This window comes from Lasiodiplodia theobromae (assembly GCF_012971845.1).
Source record: "Lasiodiplodia theobromae strain AM2As chromosome Unknown scaffold_15, whole genome shotgun sequence".
Lineage (NCBI taxonomy): Eukaryota > Fungi > Ascomycota > Dothideomycetes > Botryosphaeriales > Botryosphaeriaceae > Lasiodiplodia > Lasiodiplodia theobromae.
The window spans coordinates 676,481-699,375 of NW_023336355.1; the positions used below are offsets into that span (position 1 = coordinate 676,481).

Genomic DNA, 22,895 nt, shown 5'->3' on the forward strand with positions numbered 1-22,895 from the left:
ACGCGAAACAAGAGCTGGCCGATCATACGTCCCGCGCCCACCTCTCGAGACTCAGCCCTGGCTCGACACGTATATACCTTGGCATCCGCAGCTGGCCTGCTCACTGTTTCTCACGTCCTTTCGTTCCTCTCCTTCTCCCAAACAGCGCTGGTCTCCTGCTAGCCAGCTCCGGCGCGCCATGGCTTCTCCCTCCCCGCCCGTCACCAAAGAGGTCCGCCGCAAGGTGCTCAAGGTGCTATTTTTCTCGCTGCTGCTTGACCTGGTATGGCCCATCAATCCTTCGAGCTTCTCCCAATTGCTAACAGCTTGCTCTCTGCAGATTTCCTTCACATTCATCCTCCCGCTGTTCCCGAAGCTCCTTGAATTCTACCGCGACCACGAAACCGCCCAAGCCTCGTCCAACACCGTACTCAATCGCGTACTCTCCGGCTTGAACGCCTACAAGAATGCTTTTGCGAAGCCCATTAACGACCGCTATGACATTGTTCTGCTCGGCGGCGCACTCGGATCGCTCTTCTCCTTCCTGCAAGCTATCGCCTCTCCCATAATTGGCACGCTCTCGGACAAGTACGGACGGCGCACGGCGCTGCTCTGGTCGATGACGGGCAACATTCTCTCGGTGGCTCTGTGGGTTGCGGCGACCGATTTCCGCACATTTCTGGCGTCGCGTGTGGTGGGCGGATTGAGCGAGGGCAACGTGCAGCTGGCCATGGCCATCGCGACTGACATCAGCGACGAGGCGCAGCGGGGCGCCACCATGGCTCTGGTCGGCGCCTGCTTCAGCATCGCCTTCACCTTCGGCCCCGCTCTAGGCGCCTGGCTGTCGACCATCACGACCGTCGCCGCCAACCCATTCGCCACCGCCGCCGGTTTCTCGCTCTTCCTGATCGTGACCGAGACGCTGTATCTGTACTTCGCTCTGCCCGAGACCCTGCCCACTGTATCCAACGGCGACGCGAAGCCCGCCACCGCCAATGGCAAGGTCAAGGACGAGAAGGCCGAGAAGCCCCACGTCCGCACCAACTCGCACGCCCTGCTCAACTTCACGCACTTCATCTTCATCCTCTTCTTCTCCGGCATGGAATTCTCGCTGCCCTTCATGACGTACGATCTCTTCGCCTACGGTTCCAAGCAGTCCGGCCGCCTGCTCGGCTTCATCGGCCTCGTCGCCTCGCTGCTGCAGGGATCCGTCACTCGCCGCCTGCACCCGCTGCGCGTTGTGCAGACGGGCGTGCTGAGCTGCGCCGTCGGCTTCTTCCTGCTCGGCCGCCTGAACACCGAGAAGCAGCTGTACGCCGCCGCGGCCTGCCTGGCCGTGACGAGCGCGACGGTTGTCACGGGTTTGAACAGCTTGAGCAGCTTTGAAGCTAGCCAGGGCGAGAGAGGCGGCAAGTTGGGTAACCACCGCAGCTGGGGTAAGTTATCACTCTTTTCCCTTGTCACTCGGGTCTTACGTGGACCCTGGTATTAACCGCATTTGCTAACTTGGTCGCTGCAGGTCAAATTGGGCGCTCTCTTGGCCCTTTGATTTTCTGTTCCTTGTACTGGTGGGCTGGTCGCGAATTTGCCTATGCTGTTGGTGGAGCAGGCATGGTTGGCGTGTGTGGGGTGGTGTTTGGTGCACTAAAGATGCCGCCTGGAACGGAGGTTAAGAGGAAGAGTAAGGGTGCCGCGGCGGATACATCTGTGAAGTCATAATTGTAGTAAATAGTGTGAAGATTTTGTAATAGACACGTTTGAATATTTGCACAAAGATCACGAACTACCATGAATGTTGTAGTGGAGAGCGAAGACAATTGTCCGTGACGGGGTATGTTTTCTTTCCTCTGAGCGTACATAAAATTCCAAGCTCTTCCATAAATTGCCAGCCCAAGTTTCCGATGAACGCCAGTCGATGCTTCACATATGATACAGAGGCCGGATTCAGCAGTCTGCCATCTATTTCTTCTTCTTTCCACCGCCCTTCTCTGTGGATCCGTTAGCGATAGCCTCCATCGCACTATCTTAGACTTATTCTTACCTGGCGCGGTTCTCTTCTTCTTCGGTGCACCCTTTCCACGAGCCTTGAGCCTGAAAAACCAGAACCATCAGCATGCGTCCAACGAGATACTGTATCCCTTCCACCACTACCGCGATTTCCACCTCATCTAATACCCTTGTCCGCAACCTCTTCTGAACCCCCTCAACCAAAGAGAGAACGGGTATAACATACGCAGCAACATTCTCCTGCCTGTCCCACTCGGCCAGGTCCAAGCCCTCCCACTCCGGATACAGCTTCGCGAGGTCGTTGAAGGTGCCGATGCGGCGCGGGTAGTAGGACGCGACGGAGGGACCCTTGAGGCGCTCACGCAGGATCTTGGTACCCATACGGTGGCCTTCCGGGTTGAATACGGTGTTGAAGACCTTGCATTGGGCCTGATGGTTTCGCACATCGTCGCAAGTCAGCCTTTGCTTGAATTTGGGATATTGCGGCGAGTTGGCGGGTGGGATTTGAAGGGTTGGAGCAGGTCAATGGGTTCCGAGATGGGCGCGGACTAGAGTACTACGCACCCTCATGAGGTCGACGATGCGCGAACGTGGGACCGCCATGGCTGCGCGCGCGATTGGTGATGCTTGTCGTCGCCCGACAGCCGTGCGGTCGTTGCGGCACGAAGTTGAGACCGCAGGCGGTGAGCAATTTCTGCCAGCTGAGCTAGTGCGCATGGGGTATAGTTCCCGCTTCCAGCGGGGCGGCATCGATCTCCATCGCGTCGCGTCTGGGAACTTTTTGATGTCTGCAACCAATACCTGACCTGGACTTTGTTCACCACCGCCTCCACATTCTTGGTTCTAGCTCTTGCAAGCTTCGCTTATCTTTCCAACTACAGTTCACTGCAATCTTTCCGCGAATTGACCAACATCGGCATTGCCAAATCCCTCATCATGAAGCACAACGGCGGCGGTCCAGGCGGCAGCCGCAATGCAAAACGCCCAAGAACAGACGGCTCCTCCCACTCGCACTTCGATAAAGGCAACCCGCACAAGCGCTCTCGCAACAACAACAATAACAGCAACAACACTGGGTCCAACCGCCAAAACACCTCTGCGCCCAACCTCGCCGCGACAACCGACCTACCCATGCCGCTCCCTCCCCTTCCCACCATCCACGACCCCACCAATGCCAAGCTTGTCTTCACGCACACATCCGTCACCAACTACGCGACCGAGACGTACGACCGGCTGGAGTGGTACGGCGACTCGGTCATCGAGATGGTAGCCACGGACCTGCTCTGGGACATGTACCCGTCGCTGCCGGGCGGGCGGCTGTCGCAGATGCGCGAGGCGCTGGTCAACAACGCGCGGCTGGCGAGCTTCGCGCGCGGCTACGGCTTCGACCAGATCGAGGCCGACGGCAACGGCGGGCGGCTGCGCATCTCCCCGCGGACCTGGCACGGCGCGCACGCGACGAACCAGACCAAGATCCTCGGCGACGTCTTCGAGGCGTACGTGGGCGCCGTGGCGCTTGAGGACCGCGAGAGGAACAAGAAGAAGAAGACGAAGGACAACGATGATGCGAGCAACATCGACACCGACACCACCGACCGCGCCGACCGCTGGCTCCGCCAACTCTGGACGCCCCTCCTCCTCTCCTCCGCCATCTTTGCCGACGAAAGCGACAAGGCCGGCGAGCAGGTCAAGATGCGTGCCTCGCGCGCCTTCGCACCCTCCGGCTCTGGCCTCAAGGCCTGGTACGAGGACGTCGGCGAGATGACGTACGAGAACAAGGCCCAGCAGCGTTTCAGCGTCGCCTTCTACCTGTCGGGCTGGGGACACGACCGGTTGCGCTTAGGCGAGGGCGTTGGTCAGAACAAGAAGATCGCGCGGGCGCGTGCGGCCCAAGACGCGCTGGACAGGATCTCGGCGGTGCCTGAGCTCAGGGAACATACTGAGAAGGTGGAGGCGTATCTGGCAGAGAGGAAGGCGAAGAAGGAAGCGGAGGAGGCGGAGAGGCAGACGAAGAGGGAGGCGGAGGAGACAGAGAAGAACAAGGAGGCTCAAAGCAGCCAGTGAATGGCAGGATTGAGATAAGGATTGGAAGAAGGAAAAATGAATGGGTAAAAGGTTGATCAAAAAACATAAGCATTGGACGGAGTTTTTGAGCTGGAATCTGATCGGCTTTTTGTACATGATACCCCGAAAATTGGCATGAGCATTAGCACATTTGAAAGCCGCCATAGATGAGATACAGAATCTCCATTTTCTATACTAGCTCCTACATGAGGTGCTATCTTGCAAACTAGTCTTGAGCTCTTGCTACGCTAGAACTCTCACCGAGTAAAGAACCACACATGTTCCATCAGTGACCAATCCAGTCAACCTACCAACCTTTTAATGCCGTAGAAGTACTGTCAACCTAACAGCCAGTGTCGTCGTCGTATAACCAGAAATCTTGCACTTGAACAACAACACCCGTACCGGTCAGTCCACAGCCGGCTTAAATACCACCCAACAGTCCAGCGTAAGCCAGGGTGGAGTCATGGTGATACGTCGAAAGGCCGTCCTCAGGCGAGGACCTTCCGCTAACAACACCCGATGCCGGGCGCTCAGCCTTGACCACGTCCATCATCATTGACAGCCTCTTGATCTGCTCCTCGCAGGCCGCCCAAACCTTCTTCGTGCCCTTGCGCTGCTCCCTCCGCGCCAGCTTCTCGAACCTTCGCTGAACCTCATCATCCTTCAGCATCGCACCGTCACCCTCGATCTCGAGGTCACCAGTGCTACGATCGATGTTAATCTTCTCATTGACCATGTTGAGCAGGAATTTCGCCTCCATAGTACGACCCGGGCGCCTGAAGCCGCCGCCGTACTCGTTCATGGTTGGAAGGTCGACATTTTCGTACTTCCACAGCTGCTGCTGCTCCTCGGCCCACTGCACGAAACGCGTCGCCCAGGCTGCGGCGTAAGCGGGTCGGAGGTAAGATCCGTCTGCGGGACGAGAAACGCCACTGAAAGGGTTAGTCTTGCCTCCTGGGTGGGTAACACGCCAGCGACGCTCGTATTCAGCGAATTGGTAGTTCTCGATCTCGTAGGCACACTTGAGTGAAGGCAGGAAACTCTCATTGACAGCGTCCAGAACCCAGCGTGCGATGCGGAGTGCGAGGTAAGGCAGCGCCGCGAAAGAAGTAGAACGGTGACCAGGGGCGCCAGAGGGAAAGCGGGCATCGTGGTGTTCCTTGAGAACCTGAGCACGCAGATCGGCATGCATGATCTTCTTGACTTCATTGACCATTGCTTCGTGCTCGCTAGGGTTAAGTCTGCGTATTTCCTCGTAGTCAAGTGGCTTGAGAATTTCCTTGACGTTGGGTCGCTCAGGATCTTTGCTAACGTCATCCATGGATGCGTCCTGACCATCGGCCCAAGCATTGAACTCGCTAAGAAGCTCCTCAAGATGAGCATCGAAGACGTTGTAACGCGTACTGGCTCCAGAAGAGGCGCGGCTGTGCTTCCTAGAACGCTTTGTCGTGCTCAGATCAGTAGTAGAAACGTTCGGCGTGTAGCGGCTACTCACGGAAGCATGGTCAAGGTCGGTCGACTTCATTGTAGCTGGGGTGTCAGCTCTCGGGCTAAACAAACCAGGCTCCCGAATCGCCGTTGGCGTCTTTCTGCCACCTGGTGTGCCCCTAAAAGAAGCTGACTGGACCTTGCCCGCAGGCGGCTGGGCAGGCACGACGGTACTACCAGATGCCAAATGTGCCTTTTGCTCGTCACTTTCAGCACTGAAGTATCCATCAAAAGACATGTACTTCTTGCTAGTCGGCCCCGCCATGGAGGAGCTAGGAGTGCCAGCAAAGCTCCTGGAAGGTTTCCTGTTCAAGCTCGGGATAGTAGGACTTGCAGTGAGAGAAGGGGTGTTTGTGCTCGACACAGCAGTCTCGAATGACGTCTGCGGTGTGTTTTGACCACTGAAAGGTGCGGGGATTGTAGGAACGGGTGGAGCGTCCCTCGGCGTTGTTACAATCTGTCTCTCGACTGCACCACTGTTTTCCCACGACTTCGTGCTCTTCTTGGGAGACTTCGGAACCTTAAAGGCGCTGGTGATCAAAGCCAACTTGCCACGCTTTGAAGGGGTCTGAGCGCCCGAATGACCATCGAAGGACGTATGAGCCGATGAGTTCTTGCTGTCTGCTTCAGACACTAAGGGCTTAGTATCGGAATGGGTTGAGGAACGTTTGTCAGAGCTGGCAGAAGACCGCTTGTTCGTATTTGGAGATGAACGCTTGCTCGTGCTGGGCGATGCCGGAGTGCTCGAAAAGTGATCGGTCGCTACACTCGGGCTATTGGCGAACGCGGGAAACGGGCCTCCCATTCCGGCCGCGGGAGAGCATGGTACGAGAGGTGTGCTGGAAACTTGGCTTGGCGTGCCCATGGATGGCGTGCTGAAGAAAGAGTCTGACTTGCCAGATTCCCCCGATAAGCGCTTCCAATCCCCTCCAGGCAAATTCAACGCTATCCTTCGGAGTGTCAGCTTCTCCTCATACACTTTCAACCTGGCTTTCATGTCCGGCTTCTCCTTCTGCAGTATAGGCTTCAAAATGTTCTGAGCCGTAATGTTGCCAATAGGTGAGAGTTGACCAGTCATAACCAGCCAACACACCTCCAAAACCTCCTGGATCTGCTCGTAAGCTTGTCGGTTCTCTTCGTCGCAGGGGTCGATCGCGCCATCTTTCGCTGCACCCAAGGAGCCCAGGTTAGCATTGATGATAGTCCACTGCGTTTGATCTAGCTGAGGAGGCTTGTGCATGTAGTCGGGCCAGAGATTAGGCCATGGGTGGACTCGGTCACCTGAATGCAGCCTTCCAGCCTCATGGTCTACGGCCATCTGGCTTAGGGAGCTTGAAGTAGACGAGCGTGGTCCGGTAGCGTAGCTGTTTAGAGTGGGGGCTTCGTGGCTCGCAAGAAGGACCGGCTGGTCAGGGTCGAACGGGGTGTTGTTGAGAGCAGTGGTGGGCTTGACGGTTGGAGGCTCCTTGGTTGAAGCCAACTTGCTCGTCCTACCGTCGAGGATGGTGGTTATGACCGAACCGCCGTCAGAGCTCTTACTGGGCATGCGATGAATGATAGTGTCGACATCGTCATCATCAGAGCTGTCAGAATCCGCAAGCATGGACAGCCTCTGGATGTTGGGTATGAGAGCCTCAGCAGCATCTTCAACTTCCTTCTTCGTCGGCACACCGCCGTCGTCCTTGATCTTGTCGGCCTTTGTGTCCGTCTCAGCCTCATTGGCGGCCTTCTTCTGCTTCTCTTCCGCTTCCTCCGCCTCCCTCATCTGCTTCTTCGTGTATTCGGAGTATTCCGGGCGGGTGCAGGGCGGCTCGGTTCTCAAATGCGCATACTGGTATTCGGGCTTGTACAGGTAGCCGCTGAAGTTGGCTAGCTGCTTGCGAATACTGGTCGCGAAATCCTCTTCCTCGGCAGCTGCAAAAAAACAGACAAGTATCAAATGACTTCCAACCACCAGAAGTATTGGAGTGAGGGGAACTTACTGAGATCAAGTTTGGCAAAGCGTTTGGCGGCTTTGGTGGCGCGCTTGTGTGCCACTTGCTCTTGCTGCTCGCTTTCCTCGAGCATGGCTTTGATTTCGCCCAAAGAAAGGGTCTTGTCTTTATCCTTGTCGGGCTCCATATTTCAGTGCAGTGCTGCGAAGGAGTGGATGCAATATGTGAACGACGCCTTGTTCAATTTTCTAAGCAAGGAAAATTTGGGTGTTCAGGGTTGGAGTGGAAGAAGAGGTGACGTCGGGCGAAGATTTGAAATAGACGGCGGTGCGTGGTGAATGACAGTCGCTGCCTGTTTTAGAAAGAGCGATGCTCCAGGTGAATGTAAACGGAAGGCGCGCCCCTCCCAGCCGCCTCGCGAGGTCCACTCCACGAAATAGGACGTGAATGTATGGATTTGAAACGGCCAACAAGATGTAAATATCCCCGACATGCGATGCTGCCAATACCATCACTTCGAGTGTCAGCGAATCTTCCTCTGCATGAACACATTTTCGTTAGTCATGTATTTTTGCGTCTCCAACGCAAACTCGACCACCGCATCTGAAAGGGACCTTTACCTGAGTAGTTTTGATGTCTCAGACATTCCGACTGCCGCCGCGATCATGCAAGACAAAGACCGGCGAGAAAGGCTGCAATGGACAAAGGCAGCTGACGAGCGAAACAACCTACCTCTCCTCACTGCAGGGTTATCACACGTCATCAGGCTATGGATAGCGACCGTTAATGAACATTTTCGGTTTCAATTATCTAATCCGAAATAAATCCTTCCCTTTCTATGCAAGTTCGTCTCAACATAATCTGAGGACTCTTTCGAAATCTACAGGGAGCCGTGCCTAAGAGAAAACATGCAAAATGCGCTTTTTTCCCAAGGTAGTCTCTGCTACATCTCCAGAGACGTGCTGAACGCCGGGTCTCATGCTCTACTCTAGGAAAGTAAACAGGTTCGTATGTACAACGTTGAGGGCGCGGTCAGCGTCCCTCTCTTCGATAACGCACGAGATGTTAATCTCGCTGGCACCTGTAATTGCATTCATTAACATCGTCTTCATCTGATGTAGAGACATCAATGAACATACCTTGCGAGATCATCTCAATGTTGATGTTGTTCTCTCCGAGCACGGAGAAGAAACGGCCGGAAATACCAAGCATGTTCTTGAGCTGCTTACCAACCAAGCTCACGATGGCCATGTCCGGCACAAGATCGATGGTACCAATTTGGCCGAGGTCAATGACGCAGCCCTTCAGCTCCTCATCCTGGATGTGGTACTCCTCATCCGTACCATAGGTCAGCATGGACGACTCGGAGTGCAGCACCAGCGAGACGTGCACCTCGGACGAGGAGATTAGGTCAACAGACATGTTCCACTTGTCCAGGATGGCGAAGATGCTGCGCAAGAAGCCGGGCGCGCGAGTGCGCTTGTTGCTGTGGATGTTCAGCACCACGATGCCGCGCTTGATGGTGACGGCAGTGGGGCGCTTCGGGCCCTTGAGTGCGGTGACATTGCTGCTGGAGCGCGTGCGGAACAGCTTCGGGTCATGCAGCGGGTTCCTGCCATTGAGCTCCTCCTCCGAATCAGGGAAGATGACAGTACCAGCATTGCGCGGGTTCATGACGTTCTTAATGCGGATGGGAATGCGCGCGCGGATGACCTGCTCCATGGTGAAGGGGTGAATGACCTCCGAGCCATAGAAGGTCAACTCGGCCGCCTCAGAGGGCGTGACCGAAGGCAGCAGCGCCGCAGTAGGCACCTTGCGGGGGTCCGCGGTGAAGATGCCGTCAACTTCCTTCCAAATCTGGAGCTCATCGGCCTCGGTGCCAACGGCGCAGAGTGCGGCGCACAAATCAGTGTAGCCGCGACCAACTGCATTCAGCAGTCCACCCGGGACATTTCCGAAGTAGCCCGTCACAACGGGGACCTTATCTCCGCAGGACCTCAGCTCGTCACCGAGCGTCGCCGCCAGACCCGCATAGAAGTTCTCATCCAGGGCCTTATTATGGCCCGGGCTGTGGTTGATGACGTTGGAAAGGTCGACGTATTGAGCCGGTACACCGTGCTCCTCCAGCAGCGCGGCCATGTAGCGGCAGCTAAGCTTTTCGCCTTTGCTGATGATCTTGTCCTCGACGCGGACACTGACCTCCTCCAGGTGCTGGGCCGACTCGAGGATTTTGATGAGGTGGCGGCATTCCTCATTGACGTCCTCAGTGTACTGCGCGATGATGTCGGGGTTCTTGATGGTATCGACAGCGGCCTGGATGTGGTCGGTACGGATAGCCTCGACGATTTCGACGTAGCCCTTCGAGCCAGGGATTTCGGCTTCACGCGCCGAGCGGAGAAGCCTACAGGGAGCGCAATGGTCAGCGTCGGTTGAGCTAGCGATGACAAAGGAGGGGGTACCTGTTGGTGGTGCCCTCCAGCTTAGTATTGTTGCTGCGGGCAGAGCAGACGATTGCGACGCGGTTCTCGCTGAGACCCGACCTGGCGAAGGATTAGCGGAATGCATAATGGTTGCCAGAGCAGCGCGTGCTCACTTCACAATCTCCGCTATATTGACGGCAAACTTGCCGACACTCGTGCCCCCGAACTTGAGGACCACCCATCCTCCCGGGAGTTCTTTCTCCTCTTGGTGAGATATTCTTGAGGAACCGTTGGTGAGTGTGCCGGACATTGTGACAGATGTGCTTGGAAAGCGGAGGTGGCGAGCGAGCAGGCAATTAAGGGCGCGAGTAGAGCGTGGTATGATGGTTAAGAGTCAGAGAATCAGCGCGGTGTGGGGTGTGCGTCGTGAGAGACCAGCGAGTTCGGCGGGGCGTACCGTGGCACCGTGGCGCAACCCTGCAGGCATTGTCATTTTTTTTATGTCTCGGCACCCGATAGCGTCACCTCCTCCGCCCAACGCCCCTTCCGATGCCTAATAACCTCAGGCCCGATTCGCCCGCACACCCGCGCCCTCTCACCGGCAATTGGATGAAAGCACCGCGTCATGCGTCGTGAGGCATTTATTTTATTATGTCGTGCGCTGTCATCAACTGTGGTTACTGCTACAAATTGGGGGTATTACGTCGGCTGCGACTTTTGTATAGAAGCTGTTTGGCCCTCCCATGCGCCGCGCTATGCATCCGACCTGAAGAATATGAAATCATCAACGCCCGTCGGGACGTGTTGTCCTAGCGCCATGTCGTGCGACTCCGATAACCCCGAAATGCCAGTTTGAACAACACCCGCTGGAAATTCATCGCCTGTAAATATCCCTTTCTCGCTCTCTCCGGTCGCGATCCCTGTCGCGATCGCGGCGATCGTAAGCATCGCTTCCAGGGCTTCTGCTGCGCGTCCGACGCCGTCCTCCTTCATCGTAATCAAGCGCATCATCGTCACGGGGACGTCTGTCCCGATATCCTCTTCGGTCATCTCTTGATGGGGGTCTACTCCTGTCTCGAGAACTGCGGTCATCTCTGTCTCTGTCGTTTGAGCCACGCCGACCACCGTCGGAGTAGCTTGGTATGTACGTGTCGACGTTTGGCGGCGGTCTAGGTGGGCGAGCCCCACCAGTGACGTAGGCTCTGTTCGTGGGTGGGTGTGGCAGCGGGTGTCTGCTACCTTCAGGAGGCGGCGGAGGAAGGCGCGAGCCTGGTGGGCCGGCATAAGGTAGGCTGGTATGACGATGTGCTTCAGCTTCCCATGGCTGACGGCGAGGAGGACCTCGCTGATCATATGGCCCACGTCCATCATACGGACGTGGAGGTCCTGGGGGGATCGCACCCGGTGGTCCTCGGTCACGCGGATAGCGGTCTCCGTTCATGTATCCTCCATGTGGTGGCGGGCCGCCGGGCCAATCGCCGTTCGGGTGAGGGCCCATGCCGACGGTGCCACCCGCAGGCGCAGGCGGGAGGGCTTGTTGTTTGCCACGAGCAGTGCGGCGGTCTAGTTCGTGCGAATCTGCAAAGCGCGGGAGATCTTCAGGTCGTGCAGGCTTCGGGTGTTCCTTGAAATACGGGTGCTGAAGGGCGTCGATCGCATTGATCCGCTTCCTCCAATCCAATTTGAGAAGTTCTTGCAGAAGCGAAATCGCCAAGGATCCTTGCCTGGTACTCGGTCAGCAAAAGCTTATTTCCAAGCAGGGTTTTCACGCACTCTCGGAAAACATGAGGAAGGTTGCCCCTTCGCGGGGCAAATTGTTTCACTCCGTCGCAACCGGGCAATTGGCTCCATCCTGGCATGTTGTCCTCTGTGGGAGAGCCGACCAAATCGAAGATGATCTGAGTTTGGTTGAGGTCGCTGTTTCCAGCGAGAATGGGCTTTCGTTTGAACATTTCACCGAAAACACAGCTTCGTGGAAGTTAGTCTAGTTCACCAAGACAAGACTGAGTGGCTCACCCTGCACCCCACATGTCGATCGCAGTGGTGTACCGACGAAGGTTGAGTAGCAGTTCCGGAGGACGATACCAGCGAGTGACGACAAGCGCAGTATAGTCTCTCTGGGCCTCCCCACCGCCTTTTCCAGGCTTGGGTACCGGTTCATCGTAATGACGAGCGAGACCGAAATCTGCGATTTGCAGGATGCCCTTGTTGTTAATCAACAAATTGGCAGCTATACTGCGTTAGTACGGAGTGAAATGGTATGGGGACTGTCTTTAACTGACCCTTCATATCACGATGCAAGATATGGTTCTAGAAGGCAAGGGTTAGCAGCCGTAAGTTTTGCGCCATCCGGATAACCATACATCATGCAGATACCTCAGCCCCTCCAATAGTTGTAGCATGTAGCATTTGATCTGAGGCTCGGTCATGCGGACGTCGGGGTTGTCAAGGAGGCCGGAGAGATCGTGGTCCATGTAAGGGGTGACCATGTACAGAATCGCGCGTTTCCTTCCTTCGCCTATGGCCCAGTCAGACCCAGCCAGTAGAGCCAGTAGAGTATTCCATACGTACCCCTCGTCCGTTCAACAGCCATTTCTTCCAACTTGAGGACGTTTGGGTGGCAGAGCAGCTTCAGCAACTTGATCTCGCGAAGCGCAGTTATGGGAAACTAGGGTCGGTCAGGATCGGGCGCCACTTCAGGAACTCACGGTACTCACGCCGTCCTTTTCATTGTGCATGAGGATCTTCTTGAGGGCAAAGATGGTTCCAGTGCGGCGTGATCGTGCCTTGTGAACTTCACTTTGTTGTCGTCAGCGCGGACTGCAGCTAGAGGTGCCGGGGCGGAGACCTACCCAAAAGTGCCCTCACCGAGCTTGCCCATGATCTCATATTCGCGGATACTAGAGCAGCCATGGAACTTTCGGTGGGCGAGGCCCGTTGCGGGCGCGGAAGATGGAGCTGTTTGCGCCATGGTGGGCGCGTTGCGAGATTGGAATATCGCCGGAGCGACGCGGGGTTGATTTGCGTCTGGAGATTCAGTCGTCGGCGTGGAGTAGAAGCTCGATCGGCCTATGTCGTCGCGACATGTAGACGGCGCGCGGCGGCGGCTGGAGACAAGGTGGTCGGCGGGGTAGTTGCCATGCGCGTTCGGACGGCGGGTGACTGGAGGCGGCACGGCGATGCGATTTCTCGCGCTGGCGTCACCGTGCGGCGCGGCTTGAACAGACGGGCGAAGGGTCGCAAGGTACGCGTTGTCCAGTGCAGGGCGAGATTCTGTTCCTATCGCTGCAGATCGCCAAGCCTGCCTGACTCTCCCGCCCGCCGCTAGCCCGTGCTGCCCGCAACCTCGCGCCCTCCAGTGCTTGACAGCTGCACATCCGTACTCCACATCCTCCACCACCAGCCCTCGCTCGGTACGCGCATTCGCCTCCGCCCACCTCCGGCCGCCCGGCTGACTCTTTCCGCGACAGATACTCCGAACAATGGCTGGCCCTACCGGTGCTCGCGGCCACGGCGGCCACCCCATCCACGTCCACCCTGTTCGCCCGCTCTACCGCTTCTTCGCGACCGGCCTCGGCGCCAGCATGTGGTTCTTCGTACGCCCATGTGACTCCGTTACTATATCCGATGCTGACCGGAGCTGTAGTTGATGTACCGCGCGAAGAAGGACGGCGCTGCGCTCATGGGCTGGAAGCATCCGTGGGACCACTGAACGCGCATGTCCGGAGAAAGGGAATGTACCAAAACAATAGAACTTTCGACAATGGAATGGCGCCCGGGCACTGTGTCTTGTACATATGCATTTGTGGCAGGCTGAGACAAGAGAAGCACGCGTTGAGAGATTCAAGCGCAGCCCTGAGATTTTGATATCCTTTCATAATGGGAAATGCACCCGACATTCAATCAAGCCAGACACGCACCATGGACTTTACATCTCGAAAACCAGGCTGCCAGGATTGGATCGGGTGTTCTGCGCAATGGTCCATGGCACGGTGAAATTCCTGTCTTGCCGGGGAGATTGGTGTGAGCTGAGGTGACCTCGGATGTGTACGGCTTGTTGGACGCATACACCAGCATTATTTTCTTGGCTACTGTCGGTGAGCAATCTTCGGAAAAGTTTAAGGCTTCTTCATCTGTTGAAGCTTGAACACAGTACATTGTTGCTTTCCCACTACGGCCCAGGACCTCAAGTTCATACAAGTTGAAGCTATATCATCAAGCTCGACACAGATTCTGAAAGTCATTCCCAAAATGCTCTACACGGCTTCTAGTACATTCTTCAACGCCGTTGCGGTCACGAATGCCCCTCGAGGCTACCATTCACGCAACCCGATCGGTTGGCTTCTCAAACAGATAGTGGGAAACGCCCCATGTCTCCCCATTCTCATACGCGAATAGTTCTGCGCAAGCCATGTAGAAAATCTGCCACCGGTTGTACCATGTCGTGGTACTCTCTTTCCCGTACGTCGCTTTCAAATGGGGCCAGATTTCTTTCTTGTGAGCGGTCATCTTCGATAGCCAGTCCTGTTTTGCGGTCAGCATGCCGAATGTACAATTCCTCTCCTGTTTCTCACCTCGCATGTCTTCGCATAATGCTTGCCATTGACCCACCACTGTTCCTGCAGGTAAAGATCCCTTTGGAAGTAGTGAAGCAGATCTGTGCTCGGCATGGTTCCGCCGGTGAAGAAATGCTCCGTCATCCAACCACTCTCAAAGTCGTACGGCGTGCTTTTGTGCGCAAATATATGCACAAACAGTTTCCCGCCCGGCTTGAGGGCGTAAGCCACCTTGGCCATCAAGAGCTCGTAGTTCTTCATGTGCTCGAACAGCTCAATGGAAACCACGCGGTCAAACTGTGAGGGCTCAAAGTCATAGTCCACCACATCTCCGGTGATGACTGTCAGGTTCGTCAAACCCTTCTCCTTGGCGCAGGAGTCAATGTACTCTTTCTGGGTGCGAGAGTTGGAGAAAGCCGTAATAGAGCTGTTGGGGAATATTTCGGCAAAGAACAGCGACGCAGATCCCCAGCCGCAGCTTCACGACAATAAATCACATCAGAACACGATCTCGGCCACATCTTTCACCGTAGTCGCGGAGTAATGAAATCAAGTACGTACCCGAGATCGAGAATGCTCATCCCATCCTTCAGCTGAGCTCTTTCGACGTACAACTTGAGCATGGCCATCTCAGCCTGCGCCAGCGTCTCGCCGCCCTTCGGGTACAAGCAGCAAGAGTACTTCATGCGGGGACCGAGACAGGCACTCAGCACGCCGGTGCCGACCTCGTAGTGCTGCTCGTTGGCGGCCGCCGTCTCGACGGCGATGGGCCGCATGCGTAGCAGCGACACGTACTCCATCTTGCGTGAATACGCCGCCTCGAGCGTCGTGGACGCGATCTCGGCTAGCCGCTGCTTCAGCTGCTGCCGGATCCCAATCCGGATCACCGCCTGCGGCAGGTACCCGCCGTCCAGCAGCGTGTTGAGATAGTCGCCATTGAAGATGTATTCTGGTGTGGCCACGTCAGCGCATTGTTGGGTTGTAGTGAAGGGGCACATAGGGAAGAGTGGAGTTTGTCCTACCGTAAGCGGAGTTCATGGTGAAAGCTGGGCCGTTCAGCAATCAACTTGGCGGTGCGAAAGGTACAAATTAGCAAATGTTGTTGACGGGCGCTTGCAGAGGGGTTTGAGCCGCAGCATTGTGAATGCGGTTCCCAGCAGCGTGGTTGTGACACTAGATTGTTTTGGATGTTGACTGTGCATTTTTGGCTAGTTTTGTCATGATGTCATAGACTTTGAAAACGGTCTCAGGCTGCAGCCAACGACTCAGGTCGTTGACAGCCGATGTTCGTATGCAGCACCGAAAAAGAAATAAGGTTGGCTTTTTGAAAATGAAAATGAAATCAAGAAAATTACAAAGTCGGAGCTGTACTGTGGAGTTGCGCATCCACAGTGGTAGATTCTACAGTGATAGACTTTACAAAACGCACACAGTAGAGCTTCATTTCTCATGTGTCAGTGATCCTCTCCAGTGACTCGGTCGTGAAGTGCAGCTTTAAACGTTCTGAGACGGTCCTGTAGCAATAGCGATAGGGCAGAGTAGCGCAAGCGTGGTGCTCAGTCAACAATGCTCTGATGACCATTATCCTAGACATCGAAAAGTAGGGTCGATGGAAACGAGAATGAATGAATGGAAACTTTGGGAGGTGTGTTGCAGCGATCGGGACGTTGTGATGTTGTCAGTGGCCGGTCTTGTGACAACGCTGATCAGCCCGCACCCAACCATTGATAAACCTTGCATTTCCCCGCTTCCACCTTCTGTATCTTCATAGCTCCACCCACCCTCTCTATGCCTACGTCGTTGAAACCCGTTGTAAATCGTTGTTGGCTTTCTACTTAGCCTGCTTGTCATACGAACGGCTTGCGCGTGCTTCTATGGCTACCCGGACCATGTTCCATGGTAACAAACCCAGTTTAAACTTGGTTCGCAGTCCCCAGAATAGGAGCGGTGTGCTTAAAATACTAGGAATGTCCTTGCCGCCAAGAAATTCTTTCAAAGTCGAAGTATAAACTTTTCACCCATTCCTCGTTTCCATCGAGCACTACAGGAGCCTCCGAGTTCCTCCAGCTTCATCGGAGCTCTCCCAGTACTTTCCCCCCATATTTAGGGTGCTGAGAACGATTCTGCAGCCTTCTTTACCCGGGAAAATGTCGGGAAATGTCGGTATTCCTGTTTGAAGTCCGGATGCCCCCCACGGCCTCAAAATTGATCCTACAAGTTTTATATTCATCCTGCAAATCCCAAACTTCAATACAACCATCACGGTGGTATGGTGTAATGGTAGCACAGCACGTTGTGGTCAACAACGCCATCTAAGATGGTCCAAGATTCGCTATTAGTTCCGTGCCAATCTGGGTTCGATTCCCAGTACCGCCAAGCGTCTGCGCTTGAGCCTCTCAGAGGTTCCAAATCTTCTTTTTTTGCTCTTTTATTTGTCTATGCAACTTTAGATTACTACAATCCAGTTTTGATCTACAGGAGCTCCAAGTTCGGCACTCACGGAGGCGTTAACACTTTATTTTTGCCCCTCAAGCATACTCTGGGTATACAGCACCACTCACTTCCATCCGATGGCGAGTGGAAGAATGGCGACTGTACGAAATATCATGGTCTAGGAGGGGAAGTCAATTTTTATCATAAAGTCTCGAGGAGTGGGCATGTGACTTTGGGTGAGATCTCTTTGGTTTACGATGCAGTCTGGTTTCCATTCCACAAAGCTTGCCCTCCTTCCTAATATTTTTTGGACTGCCGGACGTTGTCTCTTGAACCTGGGTTCGGGTGGGCCTAGGAAAAGTTTGAACCGTGGACTAACATCATGACTCAGCACGGACCAGCAATCAAGCCTTTCTATTCGCCGAGCAAAACGACGACAAGTAGAAGAGAAATCTAAACGAATAAACACTAAATGTGCATAGATTCTGAAAAAGCACAGAAATATTGAACTAACCGAAACTTATAATGATAAACGTCACACTACTTATTATAATAGTTGGATCTGCTATCCGGTACAACACGTACAAATTCAAGATCCGCACGTATGCCCAGATTTATGTATCAACTGCGTACGTACAAATGGCGTAGCATGGAACAGTAAGACTTGAGTATTCTGTAACCTACTGTGGAGGTACTCCGACTCCTCGGATCAGCCGCTGCCCCTCCGCCGTTTCACAGTCGTGTCTCCAGTCATGAACGATGTAGTTTGGTGAGCCATCCCACCTCTGCCATATACGAAACATCAAATTCCTTTTCCAAGAAGGAAGGCTGTAGAAGAACGATGTAATGGCCCTGTATCGAGACGAGTCATCGCTATCTCCAGAAATTGATCCTGGCACCCAGTTTACGTGATAACTTTGCGTCGGGGGTTGTCTGGACCCGTTTCTGTCTGCGTGGAAGGAGCCCAACAGCTGCAAGTTTTCCAATGTAGCATCTTTTGCTACTTCATCCTCAAAAAGAATCGAAATCTGGTTCAGAGGCGGAGGATTCCTGCCGTAGTCAATCGCCACGAATATGACCATGTTCCTGTCCGGCTCACTGCCTCTTGCCCGTCCTTCCTCGAAGTACAGATCTCGGATGCGCTTCGGGGCGTAGCCGTGCATCTCCTGGAAAACCGCAACCCGCTCTGCCTCTTCTTTATCCAAAGAGAGCTGCCCCACAATTTCAGCCAGATAGTCATCTTTGCGGGGCAACCTGATATGCGGGGGACACATGTCGCTGGTTCCAAAGAACAAAGCAAGGATCTCTGCAACCTCGCTCTTGAGGTAGTAGCGCGGATTCAGAGCCCACCGGAGAAATCTGCGTGCTCTTTCCTCTCCGAAAACCTCCGCCATCCGCCAACGTATTTTTTGCGTGGGACCCATAATTCCCAGTTTGAGAAATTCAACAACGTAGGTCCAGTATTCAAGGTCCACGCACTGCAACCAGCAGGATCGCAACAGCGCCCAATTCAAGATTTCGTCTCTTTTTCTGTCTTGGTTTTCGCGAATCCTTTTCTGAAGAAGCAGAATCGATAACGAGGTGTTCGAGATGGCTGATTGCAGATTCACATGTCCAAACTTGTGGTGTTCTCCGAGCAGAACAGAGAAAACAGTCATATTCCCGTACTCCAATGCATTCTGCAAAGGTGTATTACCGTTTTCGTCAATTCTGAAAATCTTCCATTCCCGGCTAAGGACGAATTTGGTCAGGGATTGCAAAGGCTGGAGTATTTCGGCGCGGTCCTGGTAACCGGGAGGTGGTCGACGGGCGAGAAGTTGCAGTGTCTCATTGCTGTGCTCTGAAATCGTGGGGACCAAGGCGCCTGATCTCACAACGAACGTGACCAAGTCTAGATCATAGCGCTTCAGCTCCAAAGCATCTGATATCCACGTGCCTCTTTCTCGTGTGGGATCAACGCCTTTCTCAAGCAGAAGCCGTGCCAAATCCTGCCAGTTGGGAGGCCTCGGTTTCTGTACCGCGAGCTCCAAATGGTAGAATTCAACATCCGCTCCTTTTTCGACAAGAAATTCTGCACATTTATACACCCTTGAGAGATCCCGGATATCTCTTTCAAGCATTAGAGTTAGCCAATCATTACGCGCAGAGATAGGACGGTAGTTTGGATCAGCACCGGCATCCAGAAGAGCTCGGACTACTTCAATATGGCCGTGGATTGCTGCGACGAACAATGGAGGGCGAATCGATCCAACTTCCGGAAGCAGAGGGCACCCGTGTTCCAGAAGAATTCTGACAACACCTGTCCAACCATACAGGCTTGCTTGTGAGAGTGCGTATCGCATAGACTCGGTCAGCACTTCGTGGACTTTGTCTGCTTCGTCAAGAATAACAGCAATACTATCGGCATTGGGGCCATTTTTCTCTTTCCTGGACTGACTGGTTTCGGTAGTGATCAAGTGTTTCGTGGCGGCTATGAGTAAATTCCGATAACATGGATCAAGTCCGGATTCTCTCTCGCAGCGGATCAGTTCCCTCAGAACGTTGGCTTGCCCATTTTCGATGGCGAAACCCAAAGAGTTGAGCCCTTGATCATTTCGAAGCCTTGTAGAGACACCGAGTCCGACAATTTCAGCGACATCATAAGTGCTGAAGAAATTGTTGGATATCATATGGTGTATTGGAAGGACACCATGTTGATCCGGAACGTTTAAGTCGGCACCATGTGACACAAACCAATCGAAGACAGGTTTTTTACGATGTCGTATGGCCAGATTTATTGGTCTTTGAGTTTTCAAGCCGAACTCAATGCAGTTGATGTCGCTTCCAGCTTTGATGGCAAAATCCAACATCTGTTGCGCCACTTCAGGATGATGATTTCCGGTGCATGCCTCCTGGGTGCAGTGGAAAATAAGCATGCGACGTTCCTGAGGTTGTAAGTATGACCGGCCGCGCATGTTACCTGAGTCTTGAACGGCATTTAGGATCCCGTATGCGGTGTCGAGATCTCCACGTAAGATGGCCGGGTGGAGAAAACGATAGATGTAAAGACCATTCGGTTCGGACTCCTCGCACAGCATTAGCAGGAAGCTTGCTGTCTCTTTTGCTGCTTTTCTTGCATTGTGACCGTGGTACATCAATCTTTCCGTTCTTGTTGCACTGCTGTACGCGCCCGTACAGAATTGAAGTAAAACCTTTTGCAAATTGTCCCCCTCTTTTGGGGGCTCCTTTGCCAAAGCTTGAAGAATGTACAGCTTGAGTGCCTTGAAGTTATGATACCTGCATGCAATATGCAATGCTGAGTTTTCTAAGCGCAATCCGGTTAGAGGAAAGGCTTGAGTGAGCTCCGCCTGACGGGGATATTTCCGGCCGAGCAGTGGATCGGCTCCAAGTCCAAGAAGATAAGTAATCATGCTTCGCGACCCGCTTGCGGTAGCAAACGCGAGCGGGGTACCAAAAAGGCAAACCGGCAATTGGGGATCCAATAGCTCTTCAGTTGTAGAAAGCGCATTGAGGTGTCTTTGCATATGGCTCTCCGCATCCTCGCTATGCGTCAAGGCCTCCGTGATTTGCTTCATCTCTTCTTCTGTAAACATGAACAGCCAGTGCATTGGGCCGCAGCCAGCCTGATCAAAGCTCCAGGGGGAGTTCTGTTGTTCAAGTAGCCACTTGGCAAGACCTTGGCGGCCCAGTTTGAAGGCCAATTGAAGTAAAGTTTCCCCATTCGACGAGAGGACCGTGGATGATGACTTCTTCATCATCGTCTTGCTCAAAAGCTGTCCCGTCATGGGTATCTGAGACAAAATCTCAGCTGGCAGGGTATTGGTAGTCTTCTTCCCGAAGCCCATTCTTACGAACCTTGAGAAGTCCCAATTGGGTATGTTCCGGGGCTCACCGCCGAATGTATCTGGTGAAATACTTTCGAATAATGCTTGGAGACAGACAAAGATGTCATTTCCTAATGGAAACCCCTTCGAAGCACTGACAGAGAGGTAGCGACAAGCTTCTGGGAGATTTTCAGGTGTTCCAAATCTCTCAATGCACGCCAATGCTGCCTGAAATGCCGCCCTAGCAGAAGTGTTCGAGCGGCCCCATCCCATTGCGGCTGTTATGTTTTCTTCCAACAGCTGAGCTTTCGCTTCTTGTGGGATCGAATGAGTTGATTTGAAAATCTTCCAAATGTTAGAAAGATGCCATGTAAAGAGGTGATGTGGATAACGTACATCAAATGACCATGCGTCAACCGGAGATTTTTCAGCTTCACCGAGGAAGTAATCGGCAGGCTCGGGTCTACTGTGCGTAAGTGTTTCAATGTTCTTGAGTGATATGAAGTATTTGGATGATACAGACCTGTGGTGCTTCAAGAGTAGTGGAAGATCCGTCACCTCACCTGCTCTACGTTTCACCTCTACTTGAAGGCATGATTGTATGATAATGCACAGCTTGTCGAGTTCACCCTGTGTGAGCTGTCTTCCAAATTCTTCCCTCAGCTCTTCGCATGCGATATCGGCCAGATAAGGTGCTACCAAATATAGGTATTGCTTCATGATTGTCCCTGTAGTTTGGCTTGGCACAACAGTAGCGGAAAGACTTGAGCTCGATTCCGCTCTGCTGCTTCCAGTAGAGCCGAAGCTCGTTCTTTGATGGCCCAAAGAGGTTGTCTGCACCTTTTTATTCTTGTGATAGTAGCGACCGCCATCGAGCGCTTCCCAGCACAACAACCCAAAGGACCATATGTCACATTTTTTGAAATCATGCTGACCCTCATCTACAGCTGTCGGACGGAGGACTTCTGGTGGGTTGTACGCTAGCGTACCACCATACTTCCGGTTGCTCTTCACCTCCCCACCAGGAATCGGAATAGTGAGAGCGTGACCAAAATCGGAGACTCGGGCGGAAACTTTACAGGATCGTTCCGGATTCAGTTCCGCGGGAGTGACCAAGACGTTATCCAGCTTTAAGTCTCCGTGGGCAATACTGGTTCCGTGTAATGCCTGAAGGGCTTGAGCGACATCCCGGCATAGGACAAGCTTGTCATAAACGGAGTTTTCCTTCGAGGAAAGGAATTGCCTGAGTGTTCCAAACTCTGCATATTCTGTAACCAGGAAAGGGATAGAGCCTCCGCGCTGTGAGTTCCAGCCCCATCCATATATACCCATTATGTTAGTATGAGTTGCAAGCCGTGACATGACCTAAATATTTGTTTTGATTAGATCTGCCCACCGCAAAGTTTACCAAGAGCGTACCTCGACATCCCTCAGAACACATGCAATATGGCGCTGGAGAGGTTGCAAGCCCACTGGGAGCTTGATCTCCTTTACTGCGTAGATTTTTCCATCACGCCTTCCAACATGGCGCGTCACTTTGTACGATATTCCTTCCCCGAGAGCGCCGTCATATTCGAGCTCCGAGAGTGTGAATGGCTGCAATCCCGATTTTCCTAGAGCGCCTAGAAGCTCTCGTAGTGTCCGACTTTGCGATACGACAACTGGTGATAAGCCAGCAACGCTTGACACCGGGATCGAGTAGGTCGCATCCGCGCTCTACAGTAGTACCCGTCAGTTCGAACCTATACTCCTGAAGATCAACATCAACGCACCTCGAGATACCTGCTGGTCCAACGAACAGCCATGACATGGTGTTTCGCAACGCTACAGAACAGGTCGAGCGTTGAGTTTCTGGCAAGGCTGTGGTGGCGCGCACATTCAGCCGGCAATATGTAATGTTACAATCGGAATACCGCGGCAAATGTATTGACGCATCGCGCGGCTATTATGGGCTAGATGCATGTCAGCTACTACCCTGCACATTCATGCGAGGCTGAGCCCCTCTTTTGAGTAACCTTCGCCTACAGATTTCGATGAACCTGTTCCGACGTCTCACCACAAAATTCTTTGCAACTTTGAGCAACCCGGAAACCCATACAAATTCCCTTTGACGGTTCTTACTATTGAAACCCCTTCGTCGTTTTCACCTATGGCAGACATCATAGGTCTCACCGTAGCCATTTGCGA

At 53.7% G+C, this 22,895-nt stretch overlaps 7 protein-coding genes across 7 annotated transcripts; 2 read left to right on the top strand and 5 right to left on the bottom strand.

Annotated features, from left to right (window-relative positions):
- Positions 1-178: 178 nt before the first annotated feature.
- Positions 179-1,698, top strand: LTHEOB_5557 (MFS transporter; the record flags this gene model as incomplete). Its single annotated transcript, XM_035514715.1, has 3 exons — positions 179-262; positions 320-1,415; positions 1,499-1,698. 3 exons carry the CDS (start codon positions 179-181, stop codon positions 1,696-1,698), a joined length of 1,380 nt encoding a protein of 459 aa, XP_035373847.1.
- A 240-nt stretch (positions 1,699-1,938) lies between these two features.
- On the bottom strand, positions 1,939-2,589 carry LTHEOB_5558 (Ribosomal protein S27/S33 mitochondrial; the record flags this gene model as incomplete). Its single annotated transcript, XM_035514716.1, has 4 exons — positions 1,939-1,967; positions 2,021-2,070; positions 2,213-2,415; positions 2,551-2,589. 4 exons carry the CDS (start codon positions 2,587-2,589, stop codon positions 1,939-1,941), a joined length of 321 nt encoding a protein of 106 aa, XP_035373848.1.
- A 333-nt stretch (positions 2,590-2,922) lies between these two features.
- LTHEOB_5559 (Nucleolar RNAse) lies at positions 2,923-4,050 on the top strand (the record flags this gene model as incomplete). Its single annotated transcript, XM_035514717.1, has 1 exon — positions 2,923-4,050. One exon carries the CDS (start codon positions 2,923-2,925, stop codon positions 4,048-4,050), a length of 1,128 nt encoding a protein of 375 aa, XP_035373849.1.
- Positions 4,051-4,474: 424 nt separating this feature from the next.
- Positions 4,475-7,662, bottom strand: LTHEOB_5560 (uncharacterized protein; the record flags this gene model as incomplete). Its single annotated transcript, XM_035514719.1, has 2 exons — positions 4,475-7,455; positions 7,524-7,662. The coding sequence occupies 2 exons, from the start codon at positions 7,660-7,662 to the stop codon at positions 4,475-4,477; spliced, it is 3,120 nt and encodes a 1,039-aa protein (XP_035373850.1).
- A 796-nt stretch (positions 7,663-8,458) lies between these two features.
- On the bottom strand, positions 8,459-10,205 carry LTHEOB_5561 (Aspartate/glutamate/uridylate kinase; the record flags this gene model as incomplete). Its single annotated transcript, XM_035514720.1, has 4 exons — positions 8,459-8,556; positions 8,615-9,876; positions 9,935-10,015; positions 10,069-10,205. 4 exons carry the CDS (start codon positions 10,203-10,205, stop codon positions 8,459-8,461), a joined length of 1,578 nt encoding a protein of 525 aa, XP_035373851.1.
- A 443-nt stretch (positions 10,206-10,648) lies between these two features.
- Positions 10,649-12,866, bottom strand: LTHEOB_5562 (CMGC/CDK protein kinase; the record flags this gene model as incomplete). Its single annotated transcript, XM_035514721.1, has 9 exons — positions 10,649-11,187; positions 11,297-11,619; positions 11,669-11,863; positions 11,912-12,125; positions 12,178-12,205; positions 12,259-12,413; positions 12,467-12,563; positions 12,613-12,694; positions 12,748-12,866. 9 exons carry the CDS (start codon positions 12,864-12,866, stop codon positions 10,649-10,651), a joined length of 1,752 nt encoding a protein of 583 aa, XP_035373852.1.
- A 1,349-nt stretch (positions 12,867-14,215) lies between these two features.
- Positions 14,216-15,489, bottom strand: LTHEOB_5563 (Cyclopropane-fatty-acyl-phospholipid/mycolic acid synthase; the record flags this gene model as incomplete). The annotated part of the gene is made up of 4 exons (XM_035514722.1): positions 14,216-14,419; positions 14,470-14,929; positions 15,013-15,400; positions 15,474-15,489. 4 exons carry the CDS (start codon positions 15,487-15,489, stop codon positions 14,216-14,218), a joined length of 1,068 nt encoding a protein of 355 aa, XP_035373853.1.
- Positions 15,490-22,895: the final 7,406 nt, after the last annotated feature.